General features: G+C 35.1%; 2 protein-coding genes across 2 annotated transcripts; both read left to right on the top strand.

The window, feature by feature from the left end:
• The first annotated feature begins 179 nt into the window (after positions 1-179).
• LOC121409037 (5-hydroxytryptamine receptor 1F-like) lies at positions 180-6096 on the top strand. Its single transcript, XM_041600821.1, has 2 exons — positions 180-3759; positions 4239-6096. The coding sequence occupies exon 2, from the start codon at positions 4270-4272 to the stop codon at positions 5407-5409; it is 1140 nt and encodes a 379-aa protein (XP_041456755.1). The 5' UTR covers positions 180-3759; positions 4239-4269; the 3' UTR covers positions 5410-6096.
• Positions 6097-12270: 6174 nt separating this feature from the next.
• LOC121409036 (alpha-1A adrenergic receptor-like) lies at positions 12271-15463 on the top strand. Its single transcript, XM_041600820.1, has 2 exons — positions 12271-12396; positions 12546-15463. The coding sequence occupies exon 2, from the start codon at positions 12604-12606 to the stop codon at positions 13747-13749; it is 1146 nt and encodes a 381-aa protein (XP_041456754.1). The 5' UTR covers positions 12271-12396; positions 12546-12603; the 3' UTR covers positions 13750-15463.
• The last annotated feature ends 782 nt before the right edge of the window (positions 15464-16245 follow it).

Here is a 16245-nt window from a genome sequence, read left to right as displayed (position 1 = left end):
GACTTTGTACACGAAATCATGTTTTTGAGCAATTTTTGTTCTGACATGCACTTACATAAGGTTGCGTAATTTCGGAACAACGTACCTAGGTGACACAAATTTGGTCTCAATAGTTATGCAAGACTTGAAAGTAAAAAGTCAGTGAGCAGCACGGTTAAAAAAAATGTGTGGCACCCCCCCCCCCCCAGATAGGGTTAAGGATGTATTTTGTACATGCAAATTACCTGTTGGGGTTTTTTTGCATCTAAGAATAATTCATGGAATTGATCTAGGCTTGAACAATTTTTGTTCATTGTTTACGATATAAAGAAGGATTAGATGGTTGCAATTCAAGAACATATTTTAATTGTCATCACGAAGAATGAATTACATAAATCAGAATTATGTTGAAAGTATTTACATAAAGAAAGAATAGCAATAGACCAAGAAGCATTCCTTGAGGAACACCACAGGATATTTCTTTGTTATGGGAATCCTGATTATTTATAACAGCGCTTCTCAAACGGTGGGCTGCGAGAAGCTCCAGAGGTAGAAAAAACTATAGTATGTTTTACAGACCTGGACCTGTCCGACAGCCCAAATATGTTATGTTTGTTCAGTTTACGTGGGTCAAACAAAGCTAAAAGCATGCTTTATGCATGTTGCAATATGCATACAGATTATGATGGTTTCGATCTAACTTTGATGTGAACCTTAATTGTGTATAATTTAGTTTTTGTTGCCCATTTGCAAATGCAGTTAGTTCTTGAACTGCTTGTTTCGAACATGCTTCAGGGCTTCGTGCTCAAATTTCACACAAACATACTTTCATCAAAATGGTCTTTTTTAAAGCAATTTAAAAAGGGCGAGGGAGTTAGAAACAAATGGAAAAGTCTCTGAATGTAACTGTAAGAAAATATGACCCTGAATACATTAAATTTTGATTCATCATGACTGGCAGTGATACAAAATCATAAGCAATGTGTGTCGAATGTTGAAGGTATTCAGCATTTGTTGTATACGTTTGGAGGGGCGCAAAGGCCGGGCTACTGAAAGTTATACGCACTAATATGCCCATTATAATCATTATCTATCTTTGAGTCGAGACAAGTAGTCATATTGCTTTCTTAAAATATTGGTAGGTGGGCCTCGAAAAATAATTGAGAGTCAAAGTGGTCCTCGAGTAAGAAAAGGTTGAGAAGCGCTGATTTATAGTAAACATATTATTTCTGATCCATTAGCCTAATGCACCACTCCACGTTCTTTCTTTGAATCACATTATACATTGTGAAAATCATTTTATTTTATTTATAACTAAGATTTGTCATAAGACAGGCCATGGAAAGCATTTTTTCAATTAAATAGTCTTTGTCTGCATATCGTTTTGAAATGGGAAATCAATTGATCCCCATACTTCTTATCAATTGTAATCTGACATTTTACTTTAGAAGAATGTTACAATTCATTATTGGAATAAATGCAAAAATAAATATGTTGCATTTCAATGAGAGTCAACTATGGAAAAAAAATATCCACACATCAGGTATTTCATTATGCTCTGATTATGCCAAAAAATTATTTAATCAGTTGTTTGGTTGTCTGGTTCAGAGTGCTTCTAATTGATGTTTATATAAAGTCAAGTTTATTCAAGAATGGGGCCCGTTTTGAGCCTTTATGTCAAAAGCACACATAGTGAGTTAATGATCATTCAAAGAGCCTATAGACATGTTATATTTCTAGATTGGAATTACTATAGCAATGCTTCTTGTTTATTTATGTAATATCAACATGCTATGATTAAATGAGACCTATTAGTAGATGGTGATTGGTACCTTTGAATTTTTCTGTATGACCAACATTGGTCAGTAATTGGCTTCAAGCAGTTTAGATTATATTTCTTTTGAAACTTCTGAGTCTTTCTTGCTAATTTTGTGCATTAATGATTTCATCGTTATTTTCGCCTTGGGTGATGCCATTTCATTCTGTTGAAACTTTTAGTTACTCCACTTCAAATGAAATAACTTGAAATGGAGTAGCTAAGAGTAAAAGAAAAAAAATGAAACAACATTGGTGCATCGATCACCAAAACTATGTTTGGCAGCAAGGAGAACACTACACAACACACTGTGTCTTTGAAAATGCCATAAGGATTACAATAACATGCATCACAGGTATATAATTTCTCTTGTGAATCATTGTCTCATCATGGCCTTTGGTCACAATAACATCTCATTCACTTGATGAATTCTAAGTATATGAACTTGAATTCTAAAGCACTGTATGCATGAAATCCACCTTTTAGCAATAGAGGTTTTGCATTCAAAAGTATATATGCACATCGATTGAAATGAAAATTACTACTTAAACCAAAAAACCTCATTGTTAAGCACACATGCAAAAACTATAATGCACATACTTTAAAAAAAATTATTTTCGCTAAAGAAAAATGCCCAATCTACCTCAAACTGCCGTGGCAAGGGAAAGCTTTCCAAAAGTTTGAGATGCAAATTAAGAAAGCAATATCTTGTGCCTTCCCTAGCATTGAAGAGCATATGGTATTTACCACATACAAAATGATCTCAGCTATTCGAAAGGATGTGCTCCCTATCTCTCACTGCAGTTGTGTTATTTACGAGCGTAAGTGCCGTTGTGAAGCCTGGTACATAGGGAGTACAACCCAATGATTAGCAGATTGCATTAGCTATCATGTGCCCACCTCTATCCGAAATTGTCAAATTAGCGCGCATTCACAACCTCTGTGCGCATGCAGAAAATGTACCGCAATAACTGCGACGGATGGTGGTGGCAGTTTGGCTATTGCTAACCACTTGCTGATCAACCAAGCATGCACTGAACAATACTGTCCATCTTGGTTTAAGGTGCTCAGCCAAGGAAGGAATTACTTGAGGCATGAGTATATCCGGCTAGCAAACCCGATTCTGTGCCACCAGAAGGAGTTTGCAAGTTTGTGTCCATTTAGTTGCTTTACTTCAATTTACGGTTGGTACTAAGCGTAACTTGTTTACCTTGACAGCCAATCATGGCTCACCATTTAGCATCCATTGTCTAGTTTGGGTTCTATTATATATTATTTTTGCTGTAGCATTTTAGTCATTCATGCGATTTTACCCTGGTGAGTGCATGTCGTTAAGCTTCAGTATGTCCGTTTTAAAAAAAATAGTTACCCATATTTTAAACAAACAAAAAATCTTACTGTGTCTGAATAAACCTTAAAGGTTGGAAGATTGCATATGAGCATATTAACAACATAAAGACATAACTAGCATCTATCATAGCAAAGACTGAAGAAAAAGTGATGGGAGAAGATGAGGAAGGAGCAAGAAAGAAAGAGAGAGGAGAGAGACAAAGAAGGAGCGAGAGAGATGTGGAGGAAGTTGTTGTAAATGCTGGTGGTAGTTAGTAGATGCTTTTCAATCCCTAAGAGATCAGATATGGCAAAAGTAATATTACATTTCCTGTTACATCCGCTATTATTGAAATTCAACTGTATATGTAATCCCTGTGTCTCTTCATGCCTCAAGATCAAGTTTCTATGTAAAATATTTGATGGTATAAAAGCGGTTGCGCCTCTGCAAGTCAGCAGATGGAAGTCGCAGGATGGTTGAAACACCCAACTGATTAGCAAGTTCCTCCTATCCTAATCTTTATGACATAGGCTTCAACCATTTCATTACGACTAAACAGCATACTTCTTCAAGTTACATATAAACTGAAGCAACACTAAGGCTTCAAGCCAACATATCTTTAGAAGAAAAACAGGTAAGCACTCTTTTGCATTTCTTGTTATCAATTTGATGAATATTCTGTATCATATTTTGGACAATGCACTGTCTTGTTGCAGAGGCTTGTACAATTCAGTACTTACAGTTACAGGCAGCCAAGAGCACTTCAATCATTGACAAATTGTGTATGTCTCTATGCCTTGATCAAAGCATGGAGCTATAAAGGAACAACTGAAGGTAGGATACAGATCTAATCATCTCCTGCATGTGGACCCAAGTACATTTTCAAAGGGGCCTAAATTGCTCCAGATTAAAGAAACAGGGTACTCTAAGATGTCTCATGAAAATCATACTGTGGAGATGAGATGGATGATGGAGCTTATATCTGAATATCCTTGGCTTATCTCAAAATATTATAATATTGCATATCCAATGTTCACAGAATTACTTTTATTTGGAATTCTACCCAGATCAAGGAAATAATAATCTTAATGCTACTTTTTATCTTATCTACAGTTGTAACAGAATCTGAATAAGATAGGCAAATATGGAGATAACACCAGGACTAGACTCCGATGAACTGATGGAAAACATGTCTGAAAATGGAACACAGCGGGTCATTTCAATTTATGAGGAATACGGATACTTCAATGTTATTATTGTTTCTACACTATTTTCAGTGATTGCCATTGTAGGACTTACAGGAAACGCCATGATCTTTGTTGCTGTGGGGTTATCTTGCAAACTCCATAACATAACCAATGCTTTTATTGTCAACCTGAGCATTTGTGACTTTTTAACATGTGTTCTCCTGCCCTTCCAAGCAGCTGCTGTGATATCAGAGGATGGGTGGCCACTTGCAGATTGGTTTTGTTATGCCATAGCATCTCTTACCATCATCTTCCCTACTGCTAGCATATTGAACCTGGCTTTGATAAGTCTCAATAGATACATATTGATCACCAAGCCTCGAAAGCTCTACATGAAGGTGTACACCCATCACAAGGTTGCCTGGATGATTGCCTTGACATGGCTCTTCCCATTCTTCATCCTTCTCATGCCTCAATTCTTTCTGGGAGGAATGGGTTACCGCCAAAAATTCAGGGTCTGCATCTGGAACTCTGAGCACAAACTTGCTCAGATATTTCAGGGGATTGGTGCCCTCGCATTTATCGTTTCTACTGTCATCATTATCTTCTCCTACGGATCCATCTTTTGCTTCGTCCGACGACATATGCGCATGATGGCCAACAAAGAAGAGAGCAACGACATAACAACATCAGTAAACACCATTGAGAGTACTCTTAATAATAAAGAAGGAAATAGAATCAAATCTTATAGATCAGCTATAAAGAAGAAAACAATCAGTGACAAACAAATTGAGATCACTAAGAACCTCTGTGTAGTAGTTGTCACATTCTTCATCTGCACCTTGCCCTACGCAATTCATCTTCCAACAAAAATATATGACATGCGGGGCACCTACTTCGGTATGTTACTGAATTCCCATGCTTGCATTAATCCCATTATTTATGCAGCGAAGCATCCACATTTCAAGATCATCTTCCATTGCATGTTTCGATGCAAATACTCTGATATTCCAGCACCTTCAGTGGGACTGAGGAGAATTTTAAATATTACATCACTGACAACAGTTAATAGCAGCACTGATGGAAGATTTGCCTGAGATAGAAATAGGACAAACCCGATATCACTGCTTGTAAAATAGGAGGGGAGTACAGTATCCTCATATAGCACAATCATGAACTATACACCTGTATTGATTTTCTACCAAATACTTCAATAGTTAGAATCTTCAAGAACTAGCTGGTACTACCAAGTAATAAGAATGACAAAGAAATCAGTAATCAATATTTACAAGACTTCTGAATAGCGATCAATGTACAATGTATATTTGAATCATCATTCAATAGTCAACCACACATTGCCTGATCAAAGACCTAATGTAAACAAGCAACATGCTATCGCAGCCTTATGATATATACATATATATAATCTGGATCCACCAATGGATTTTCTATCTACACTTATTCAAAGTACAACTGCCCTTGACTGATAGATAGCTCTAATATAGCCATTAGAGAAACTGGTTACAAAACAAAAAGAGAATAGTTTGAATCATAGCTAAAGCAAGCCCAATATCAAAAGTTAATACACTACATACTCAGAGCTTAAGCTGCTCAATTCAAAAGATATTACAACTTTCCAGCAATGTATTTTATTAATCAGTGTATTAATCAGCTTATGCCTGTTCATTTTTCTCAGTTGTTTGATACGAATCAGAATTTATATAAATACAATACATGCTCCTCTTCATTAATGCATTGGCTAAGACACAGGACGTGTTCTTATCAACATATACCCCTTTCATAAACCCAATTAAAATGAATTAGGCGGCTAATAGCAGCATAATTTGGTCGTAAAATTGGAGGAGGACAAGAGTTATCCGCATTACTCTGATGCTGCTATTATCCGCATAATAGCAGCATCGGGATATGATTTTGAGTTTATGAACGAATTTCCAAATAATGCGGATAATTGCCATGGTGCGGTCACAAGGTCACCCTTTTCCAACACAACCGCATCGGAGGGGGCGTGTCCAGTTGTCATGGTGATTATCCGCCTTTTTCAGGACGGGCAGTCGTAAAAATAATGCGGCTTATTTTTGGAGTTTATGAACGCAATTTTTATTGAATTATCCGCATTACTCTTAGGCGGCTAATTGGAGGATAGGTTTATGAAAAGGGTAATAGTCTTCGTTTTATAGGTCTGAAAAAGTGGTACAATTGATCTAAAGACATCAGAAATGCACCATCTTTGAATACCTTCAAGACTAAGCTTAAGTCCCTAAATTGAGTGATTTGGATAGTTTTAGTTGTGTGATGATTGGTGCATAGGGCTATCTGTAATAGCTCCATGATTGGTGTGACAATTAAAGTTGCCCCGTTTCTTATAATTTGATTCTAGAGATGCAAAAATCCTTTGGAAATTCCTGCCAAATATCTTTCAAAATTGAGAAGTACCAATAAACTTGCAGCAGATTTCAGCATGAACTTTTTTTCACACTTGCAAAGTACCTGTTATATTTCTGATCTTGGCAAAATGTTCTGCGAACAAAAAGGTTTGCACTTAAAGGTAGTTGATTAGATTACATGATGGAAGAGCAATACCTAATCATTTAAAGACCCAGACCGGACCCAAAAATGAAATTGACAAATTATATACCAATCGAAAGCTTGTAAGCTACTAAATACAGCATTGTGAGCTTTATTCATTTTCACCCTTCCCAGCTGAGTATTTTGCTTAAGAATATTCCAATTATCGGGCTTCGAACCCGGCTTAGAAAATAGGCTTTATTGTGCTTTTCAAATGCCTCGAGACCGTGACGTCACGTTGTGTAAGAAGCGTCGCGATTCCATAGGTTTGTACACAGAAAAACTGGGTTATTTTTTTGCTTTCCAGATTACGCATTTCATTTTCTTCACTTCCATCACAGAGTGATATCACATATATTTTTTCCTACATGCTTAAATTATGAAATCTACAGTTTTGAACTAGTTTTTGCCATATTTTATTTCCTGCTTATTTGGCGTAGATTTCAAATCTATCTGCATTCAGATTATGTATCACAACTTTTCCTGACATAGCAATTTAGGCCCAATAAGAGCCAAACAAAGAAGTCACAAAGAAGGCAATGAATAGTTGTAGGTTTCCATCAATTTCAACAGTGAATAATTGTGAGTGCCATTTTCATCTGAAAACGGGAAAAAAAATTGGATTCATAATATAGAAATGGAAGAAAATACCCAATGCTTTTGTACACAAACCTATGGAATCGCAACCCTCCAGACACAACGACGTCATCCTTTCCAGGCGACGTGGGGTGCTCAATCGAAGCGTACTTTGGAGGAGCAGTTTCTTTGATTTTTATCTTTCTTAAAAATGGAAGGAGATGTATAGAATATTTTTGGTATATTTGTATTGTATGAATCATTGCCTTTCTTTTAATATATGATTGTTTTTACACCGGTCAGGGTCTTTAACAAAGAAGTTTACAAACAAACCTACATTGTGTCTGTAAACAAAATCTACTAGTTCAAAAGTGAAAAAAATTGTCAAAACCGTCTGACATTTTTAAGGTCCTATTTGGCCCTCACCGACATTCCATTGCCTATCTTGTATAAAGTCTAGTCTCAATCTTTTCAGAGGGTATGTTTAGTTGGTACCCATATTTAAAAAAAAAAATAGGAGAGAAGTAGCCGGAGCAGCTAAGTAGTATTTATCATTCGAGAGTGTATTATCATTTCATAATTGAAGTTCATACTCTCTAAATACATAAGAGCTAATCTGGTCCTTAATCGTACTCCTCTCAGGGTAAAACAAGGGACCAGTCATTTTTTGAGTGGGATTTGCATCTTTCGAGAGAGCACTGAAGATTCTTCTGGAGTGAACTATGCATATTTTTAGATATTTTCACTCCAGAAGGAGCTGTAATCCACTCTCAAAAGATTTTTAAAAACAATCCAAAATGACTGTTCCCTTGTCTCACTTTGCGAGGAGTGTGATTCGAAAAGAAATTGACTCTTTTGCATTTAGAGTGTAGTTTGAATATAATATTCAAGACATGAAACCTGTAATTCAAAACAAAACAGTACATACGTGTATAAAATATCTTTTTGGTGATTGGTACTTTATGAGCAATTGTATTTATCTGATATTTTGTCAGTAATCACAATTTGAATTTAAGTCATTTTATTGTTTGAGAATTAACAAATATATTCCTTCCTTAATATGAACAATTTTTGTGTACTTTGTTAAATTTCATTGTTTTTATTTTAATAAGAGTGTACACAGGGGTGAGGAGTTGAATGGATGAACAAAGATTAATAGAACTGGTAAGTGCATGACTTAAAGTAATAAACCTGAGTAGAAGCTGTTTGGTACAGGGGGTGCAACAAATTGAATCAACTTTTGTCAATGCTAAAATAGACCCCTGTAATATCTAGAAAATCGGTGGCCTGGGGTTGCCTCAAGTAGAAAAGAAATCAGATGTAAACATCCCAAACCAACATTGGGCCACCTTTCAGCAAACCTACCCTAGACCACCTCAAGAAGAAGTCTCAAGCAGGCCCTGGTCCACCGATTTGTATGTAAATGCAAACATACCTCAAACCTGTCTCAGTCCAGTTGCTAGCTGTCACAAATTACATCAAAGTGCACGATTTCCAAATAAAGGAGGAAGGAAAAGTGTGACAAGCTAGAAGAATAAAAGAGGAAGAGAAAGAAGAAGCAGAAGGAGGAGGACAAGAAGAATAAGGAGAGGATGGAGAGGTAGAAGGGAGAAAAGAAAGAGAGGATGAAGAAGAATGAGAAGAAGAAGGAGGAGAAGAAGAAGGAAAATAAAGAAGAGGAAAGGGAGAAGAGAAAGAAGGAGAAGAAGAAAAAAGAAGAAGAAGAGGAAAAGAAAATGGAGGAAAGGGAGAAGAGGAAGAAAAGGGAAAAGAAGAGGAAGAAGGAAAAGAAGAAGAGGAGGAAGAAGAAGAGAAGTAAGGGACTGGAATAAGAAGTATTGTAAATAAGATAATGATAGGCATAACATTTAATTCTGTACAAAATCAATAACCTACTAGTACACTGAAAAGCTAAAATCAAAACAGACTAACACTGTTAGATACAGTATTGACGCAAATTTGTATGATCTTAACTTTTCCACCAAGTAAAATACAATATGACACTTTTGAATATGAATCTTAATCTAAATCGAAAATTTGACAGATTTATACCATTTTGAGTATCAAAGGACCTTTAACTCTTTTTTATTAGAAATGCTACCAACTATTTCTTATCCAATACGATACTAGTGCACAAAATGAATAAGCACAACATCACCAAAGTATCATTCATAAATCAAATTATAAAAGAGGGGTGTTCCCTATTTATCTCTCATCTGAGGTAATAATTTCTCAGTAACTTGTCATATATTTTGATGAACTGGTGGTATTCAGTATTTAATTTCAATAACATAGTATTTGGTACCCTTAATCAGAATATTAATTTCATCTATGTGCCCACTGTTTTCAGGGAAACCGGGCAATATAGCATAACTGAAACTGGAAAAGAAAATAGGTCAAATAATAATTCTGAATTATTTACAAGGAAGTATTATAGTAATTCAGCACTATCAAATTGATGCATTAGTTGTAGGACATTAATATCTGAGTTAACTAATGTTCATTTTAATAAACCATTCTGTCAAAAATGAACATAATTACGGTTAATTTAAAAGTGACAATACTATGTGACCAGCCATCCCAAAACCAACAATAAGTTGCCAAAAATATTTTTTGTATTTTCATTGAGTTTGAACAAGCTCATCATAAGCTTTGAAATGATAACATGTCAAAATTGACCAACAATAACCAACGTGACTATTTGATTCGATGCAGACAAGAGAGCTTCAAAAACATAAAGAGAAAACAATGATTAAAGTTTGAGGTTCATTCAAGCATGAAATGTGCAATCTTCCAAGCAGTCTGCAAAAACCAGTGTCAAAGAAACTCATGTATTTTTTTTCTAATGAACTTTACAACTTGAAAAGAAAAAATGAAATAAATTTCACAGAAATTTGAAATACGGAGCAACAATTTTACAGATGTGTTGAATCAAATTAAAGTTTTATTTGCTTCTTCCCGACTCAGAAATAATTTTCACGAGTTTCTATGAGTAATACTCCTCATTATAATGATGCCTCTCGGAGGGCTTATGTAGGACCAATGCTACATAATGCTACACAATGATGGTGTATTTTCCTTCAGAGAAAAATTGATCCAGATTGGGCTGCACTCAACCCAGGTGAGGTGAGTTAATGCACCATGAGAAACAGCTGCAAGGACCTAAAGCCAGGGTGATATATGATACACCATTGAATATGCAACTATTTAAAGGTAAAATAAATAATTGCAGCAAACAATATTATTATTTCATGAGAAAGCTTTTAAAATCAAGGTTACAATCACCATATAATCTTAGATCTAGATCTGGAACACTGAAATCAACTCACCTATGTGGAATCATGAACTCTTAGCTGAAAAACGATAATTCTGATAACTAACACAAAAAGGTATATTTGGGACAGTGTATAAATATTACTTGGAAAATTACCCAACTTTTCACGGAATTCCGTGCTTATTTTCCTCATTCCTCAGCAATTACACATTTTGTTCCAAAGCCAATTGGCACATATTTTTCATTTATACATACCAACACTTGGGTGGTCTTTTTATTGGATTCTGTTTGAACTCGTTTTGAGGTCGATACCACAACTGGTATTTATCTTTAAATCAGCACTTTCTATATTACTTAGCTGAGTTGAAAGTCATAAAAATATCATCACAAGGAAATACCATTTGTCAAATAACTGGGAATATGTTACATCAGAAAGTTGGGGACACCAGCTGTTTATCAGTAAATTCAGCACTTACGATTCCATGACAATCAGTAATCTCTACAGGATTTCTCACCTACAGCACACATGAAGATTTCAAATATCAATTGCAGAAACAAGGTGAGACCGTCAACGAAAACTTAATTTGAAAAAAATATGTAACTTTTTAATTGTGCATTGATTTCACAGACATCACTGAATTCAACAATAGGAAGCTAATGAATCAGAGTTTTAATTAATTCAGAAAATGTATTGCAAAAAAAATAATAATGGAGGATTATCACAACACATTTTTTTGGTCTCACTTTACAGGTTAAATTGGAAGGTGACTGACTGGACCAGCCATACATGCATAGCGCACGCTTTGAGCTTGGCAAGAGTCAAACCGAAAGTAGCCCGACACAGTGACGTCATAGAATCATGATTCAAATTACGATTGCGTTTTTCGTATGCGATTCTACAGAAACATCTTTCCAACGCCCTCTTTTCCGTGTTTCATTTTTGTGATTTGAAAGACATTTATTTTCACTTTTGACTAAACGCAATTGTGATTCTGCAGAATCATGATTTGAATCATGATATTAGGGTAAAAAAGTGGTGCATAAACGCACCCTTAAACCAAGGTTTTAAAAATGATGTCAAGCAGAAGAGCATTTCATCAATATTTTGACAAGTTGTTCGGTCTGAGCATTTTTCTTGATTTTTTTATTGACTAAGAAGCTTTGTTCCTATGGCAACTTTCAGATAAAAGTGTAAGAAGTTGTTTCATGAAATGGTCCCAATTCTTCCATTTTTAAAATATCTAAAACAAGACAGATGACCCCAAAACATAATGCCTTCAACAAAGACACAAGTTGACCAAAAGCTTAAAATTAAACAAATTCTATAAAGTGACATTGATTTCATAATAAAACAACCACCTTTGTTATAAATTCTCAAAAAAAAATGATTACTCCTGTTTGTAGACCAACGCTACACAACTCAAAATTAAAAGCAAGCTGAAGGAGAATGAAACCATGCTAATACAAGGAAATATTAACTTTCTAACAAATCCTGTGGGAATATGTTACGGCAGGAAGTCAAGGTTTTTGTTTATCAGAAAAGTCAGCATATGTAGGATGTTTATGTGAATATTCGTACCAGTAATCTATAGCAACCCTTACAAGCAGCATGCAGATTCAAGTTCAATATAGGACTTGTGGAAACAAGGTGAGACCTACAATTTCATTTTAAAAATTTGTACCTTCAAATAAGAACTGTACAATGATTTCAGTTACAAGAGGCTGGTCATAAGTTAACTTAAGATACTTAAGGAAAATGGGAATTATCACAAAACATTTGTTTGTCTCAATATGCAGGTTTAATTGAAAAGGTGACTGATTGGACCAGATGTACAGTTAAAGAAACATCAGCATAATGGAAACACAACAAGTAGATGAAAACGTAACGGAGCAAGAAATTTCAGTATACGATGAGTATGGACTCTTTAATGTTTACATTGTGTCAACACTCTTTTCAATAATCGCTTTCCTTGGATTGACTGGAAACATCATGGTATTCATTGCTATTGGTTTGTCTCGCAAACTCCATGACATTACTAATACCTTTATTGTCAACTTGAGCATCTGTGATTTTTTAGGCTGCACCATCCTACCATTTCATGTAGTTTCTGTGATATCCGGAAGATGGCCCCTTGCAGATTGGTACTGTTCTTTCATCGCATCTCTGACAATCATCATCCACACAAGTGGCACTATGACCCTGGCTCTGATAAGTCTCAATAGATACATGTTGATTACCAAGCCTCGGAAGCTCTACATGAAGGTGTATACCCATCACAATGTTGCCTGGATGATTGCCTTGACATGGCTCTTTCCATTCTTCTTCCTTCTCATGCCTCAATTCTTTTTGGGTGGATTGGGTTATCGCCAAAAGTTCAGGGTCTGCATCTGGAATTCTGAGCACAAACTTGCTCTCATCTTCCAAGGAATTGGTGCCCTTGCATTCATCCTTTCTACTGTCATCATCATCTTCTCCTACATCTCAATCTTCCGTTTTGTTCGAAAGCATATGCAAAAGATGACCCAAAATAACAGTGTCAAAGATGCAGTTGTGTTTGTAGATGATGAAAGTTCTGTCAGTAATAACAAAAACAGTTCAATAAAATCACGGAGATCAACAAAAAGGAGAAAAATCAGCAAGAAACAACTCGATATCACCAAGAATCTTTGTCTGGTTGTTGTGGCTTTCTTCATCTGTGTCTTGCCTTACACAATTCACCTTCCCACAGGAATCTACGATATGAGAGGCACATACTTTGGTGTCCTTTTTGTGAGCCACGCAGGTATAAGCCCCATACTTTATGCAGCAAAGCATCCACATTTCAAGAATATCTTCAGTTGCATGTTTCGATGCAAGTATTCTGACATTCCCATGCCAACCATGGGATTAAAGAAGATTTTGAACCTCTCGTCAAAAAGAGTCAACAGTATCAACGATGGACGACTAAGAGGTCCATCTGTTTCAAGTAGAACAAATATAAACATAATAAACTTAAAATAATGACAAGCAATTCTTTCAAATTCACTCAAGTGTATTTCTTATCAAGTTCTCAATTGACGAGGGGGCTGTATTTTGTATTTGGGTCTCTGTATAGAAATTATAATGTGTGATGGGTATATGTGGTAGCCAGAAGACCCCATTTATACACTTCAATTTCTGTTTCAATACATAGCATTTTCATCTTCTGAAGCAAATAAGGAATAATAATAATAATAATACAGGTTTATTTACCCAGGGAAGCCGCTTCAGTTCTGAAAACTGTTCTCCCAGCGGGCCCTGCTATTATTATCAGCTAGCAAGCTTATACTATGAGCACCACATACATTGCATATTTCTGATTGAAGCACCAGAGCTTCTCATGGCCAAAGTGCATGCTTCCTTCTCCATCGCATGAATTTGAGCGTGTAAGCACGACAACATAGGCCAGTGCTTGTATAGACAATTTTCACCTCCAAAGTACCGTAAATCATAGAAATGGAATTTGAGTACACCTTTCCTAAGATACATTAAGAAAGCCCAAACATACAATGCTATGCAGTTGGCACTATTTTTTTTTAAGAGTGCAGTGAGGAAAAAGCATGGATTGTCGCCATGGTAACAGGGAAAGCATACAAAATTTGTTGTTCAATTTGATTGTTACAACATAGTGCTGTACGTACCGCAGTGTAAAAAAAAAAGATACCTTCGAGAACAGGGATGTTGCATTATTTGTGAAACCTATTTATGAATTCAAAGATCAGATCAAATGCACACCAAGAAGAAATCAAGTTCTCATTATAGCTACACTCAAATTATCTTGATTATACTGGTCTTCAGCCTTTCAGGAAGAGAAATCCACTGGTCATATTTTTACTGTAATTGCATCTATTTTTGCTTAACATCCATTTTATGTCAACTTTCTTATATGTCACATGCATTTTGATATTGGTAATGAAAAGTGTGTATTGTATTTCATCCTTTTGAATTATTTAGAGTATACATATTTTGCTTATAAAAATGTTAACATGAATACTCCAGCTGATCACGGCTGTTTTCAAGTGCGATTATCAATATTTGAATTATATACATCTTTATTTAAATGTGTATTTCTTATTGAATTGAATCAAATTGGATTAAGCAAAATATTGTAATGACTTGTATTGAAAAGGTAAACTAAAGAGGATCATTTTAAATAACCTCATGTTCAAAATACACCCCCCCCCCCCAAAAAAAAGGTCAAATATTAAGGTCAAATATTTTTGCATTATCCATTAGAGTGACTGATTTGACATTTGATCTTGCTCTTGGTAAATCATTTATCACTGTTCTACTACCTTACTAGTTTATACATGCACTAAAATAGTTATGATGTAGAGGATTTGAAATCGAATAATTTTGCGATTTAGCACAACAAAATAATTTTGGTTGGTTGCTTGAACACATACTAATATATATGTCATTTTTTTAACGGTACATTGACTGATATCAAGGATGTTTTTTGTAAACTTTTGTTTGGACCCAAGCCAAAGAAAGAAGGCCAGTACATGTAACAATACCTGGAAAATATATATAGGAAGTCACAAATCTAAGGTTACTTCAGCTAGAGCTACTTGGAAAGAGAAATTCCAATTTGAGTCTGGTGGGTGTTTAATGAAAGATGTCAGCACTGACTAAATTGTCAGTGCTGACTATTTTAGTGAAATCCTTGCTTTTGATTGGCTAAGAAGCACTGGCCTCTGACTGTTAACTGTCGGAGAAAGACAACCTGCTAGTGCTGACAACTTTCATGAAACAATCCCAGAAAACATGAGGACAAAATTTCATTGAAATTAAACTTCTCTTTCTTTTCATAGTTACATCATGTGGTATGCACTATGCAAGAACAGATTATTACCATTATTATTATTATTATTATTATTGTTGTTGTTGTTTTAAAATTATTATTATAATTAATAGCAGTATAATTATAATTTTTATTATTATTCATGATAAATATATCGTTTCACAGAAGTATTTGCTGTCATGTTGCTATTAAATAATACATCTCATGTAATATTCAAACAGGCAAAGAACTTTTTTATATCTATAATGGAAACAAAAGAATTATGGAATCAATGGGAGGGTAGCCAACAGGTTATGTCACAGAATAAAAAAAAAACAATCATAATAATTTGCTTTTGATCAAATGTCAGGGTAGCTTTTTACTTTAATACAACCTTGTATATAGGCAGTCATAATCAAATAATACTTCATCTAAAATAACAACAATGACCACACTGGATTTTACAAAGGTTTTTGCTACAAAAGCACAATGAATCAGCAGTGTTACAATATTGTGTATCAAAACAAGGAAGTAAATTGTAATTATTAATCGTCATTTCACCTGTTTTCATTTTCACTTTTGTCTTTAGGCCTGTATGATGCCAATATCTTTCTTTGAAAAATAAAACCATGATGAATTAGAAATATCTATAAGGTCTGTTTATTTATTTGTTTCCTGTCTTGTGTAGAATTATC

The sequence above is a fragment of the Lytechinus variegatus genome, chromosome 2, assembly GCF_018143015.1.
Source record: "Lytechinus variegatus isolate NC3 chromosome 2, Lvar_3.0, whole genome shotgun sequence".
Lineage (NCBI taxonomy): Eukaryota > Metazoa > Echinodermata > Echinoidea > Temnopleuroida > Toxopneustidae > Lytechinus > Lytechinus variegatus.
Note: the sequence above shows the minus strand (reverse complement) of the source record. Positions and strands in the feature narration are given on the sequence as shown.

What these genes read in the sequence shown, in the direction of transcription:
- LOC121409037 (XM_041600821.1), top strand. Translation starts at nt 4,270, where the DNA reads ATGGAGATAACACCAGGACTAGACTCCGATGAACTGATGGAAAACATG.
- LOC121409036 (XM_041600820.1), top strand. Translation starts at nt 12,604, where the DNA reads ATGGAAACACAACAAGTAGATGAAAACGTAACGGAGCAAGAAATTTCA.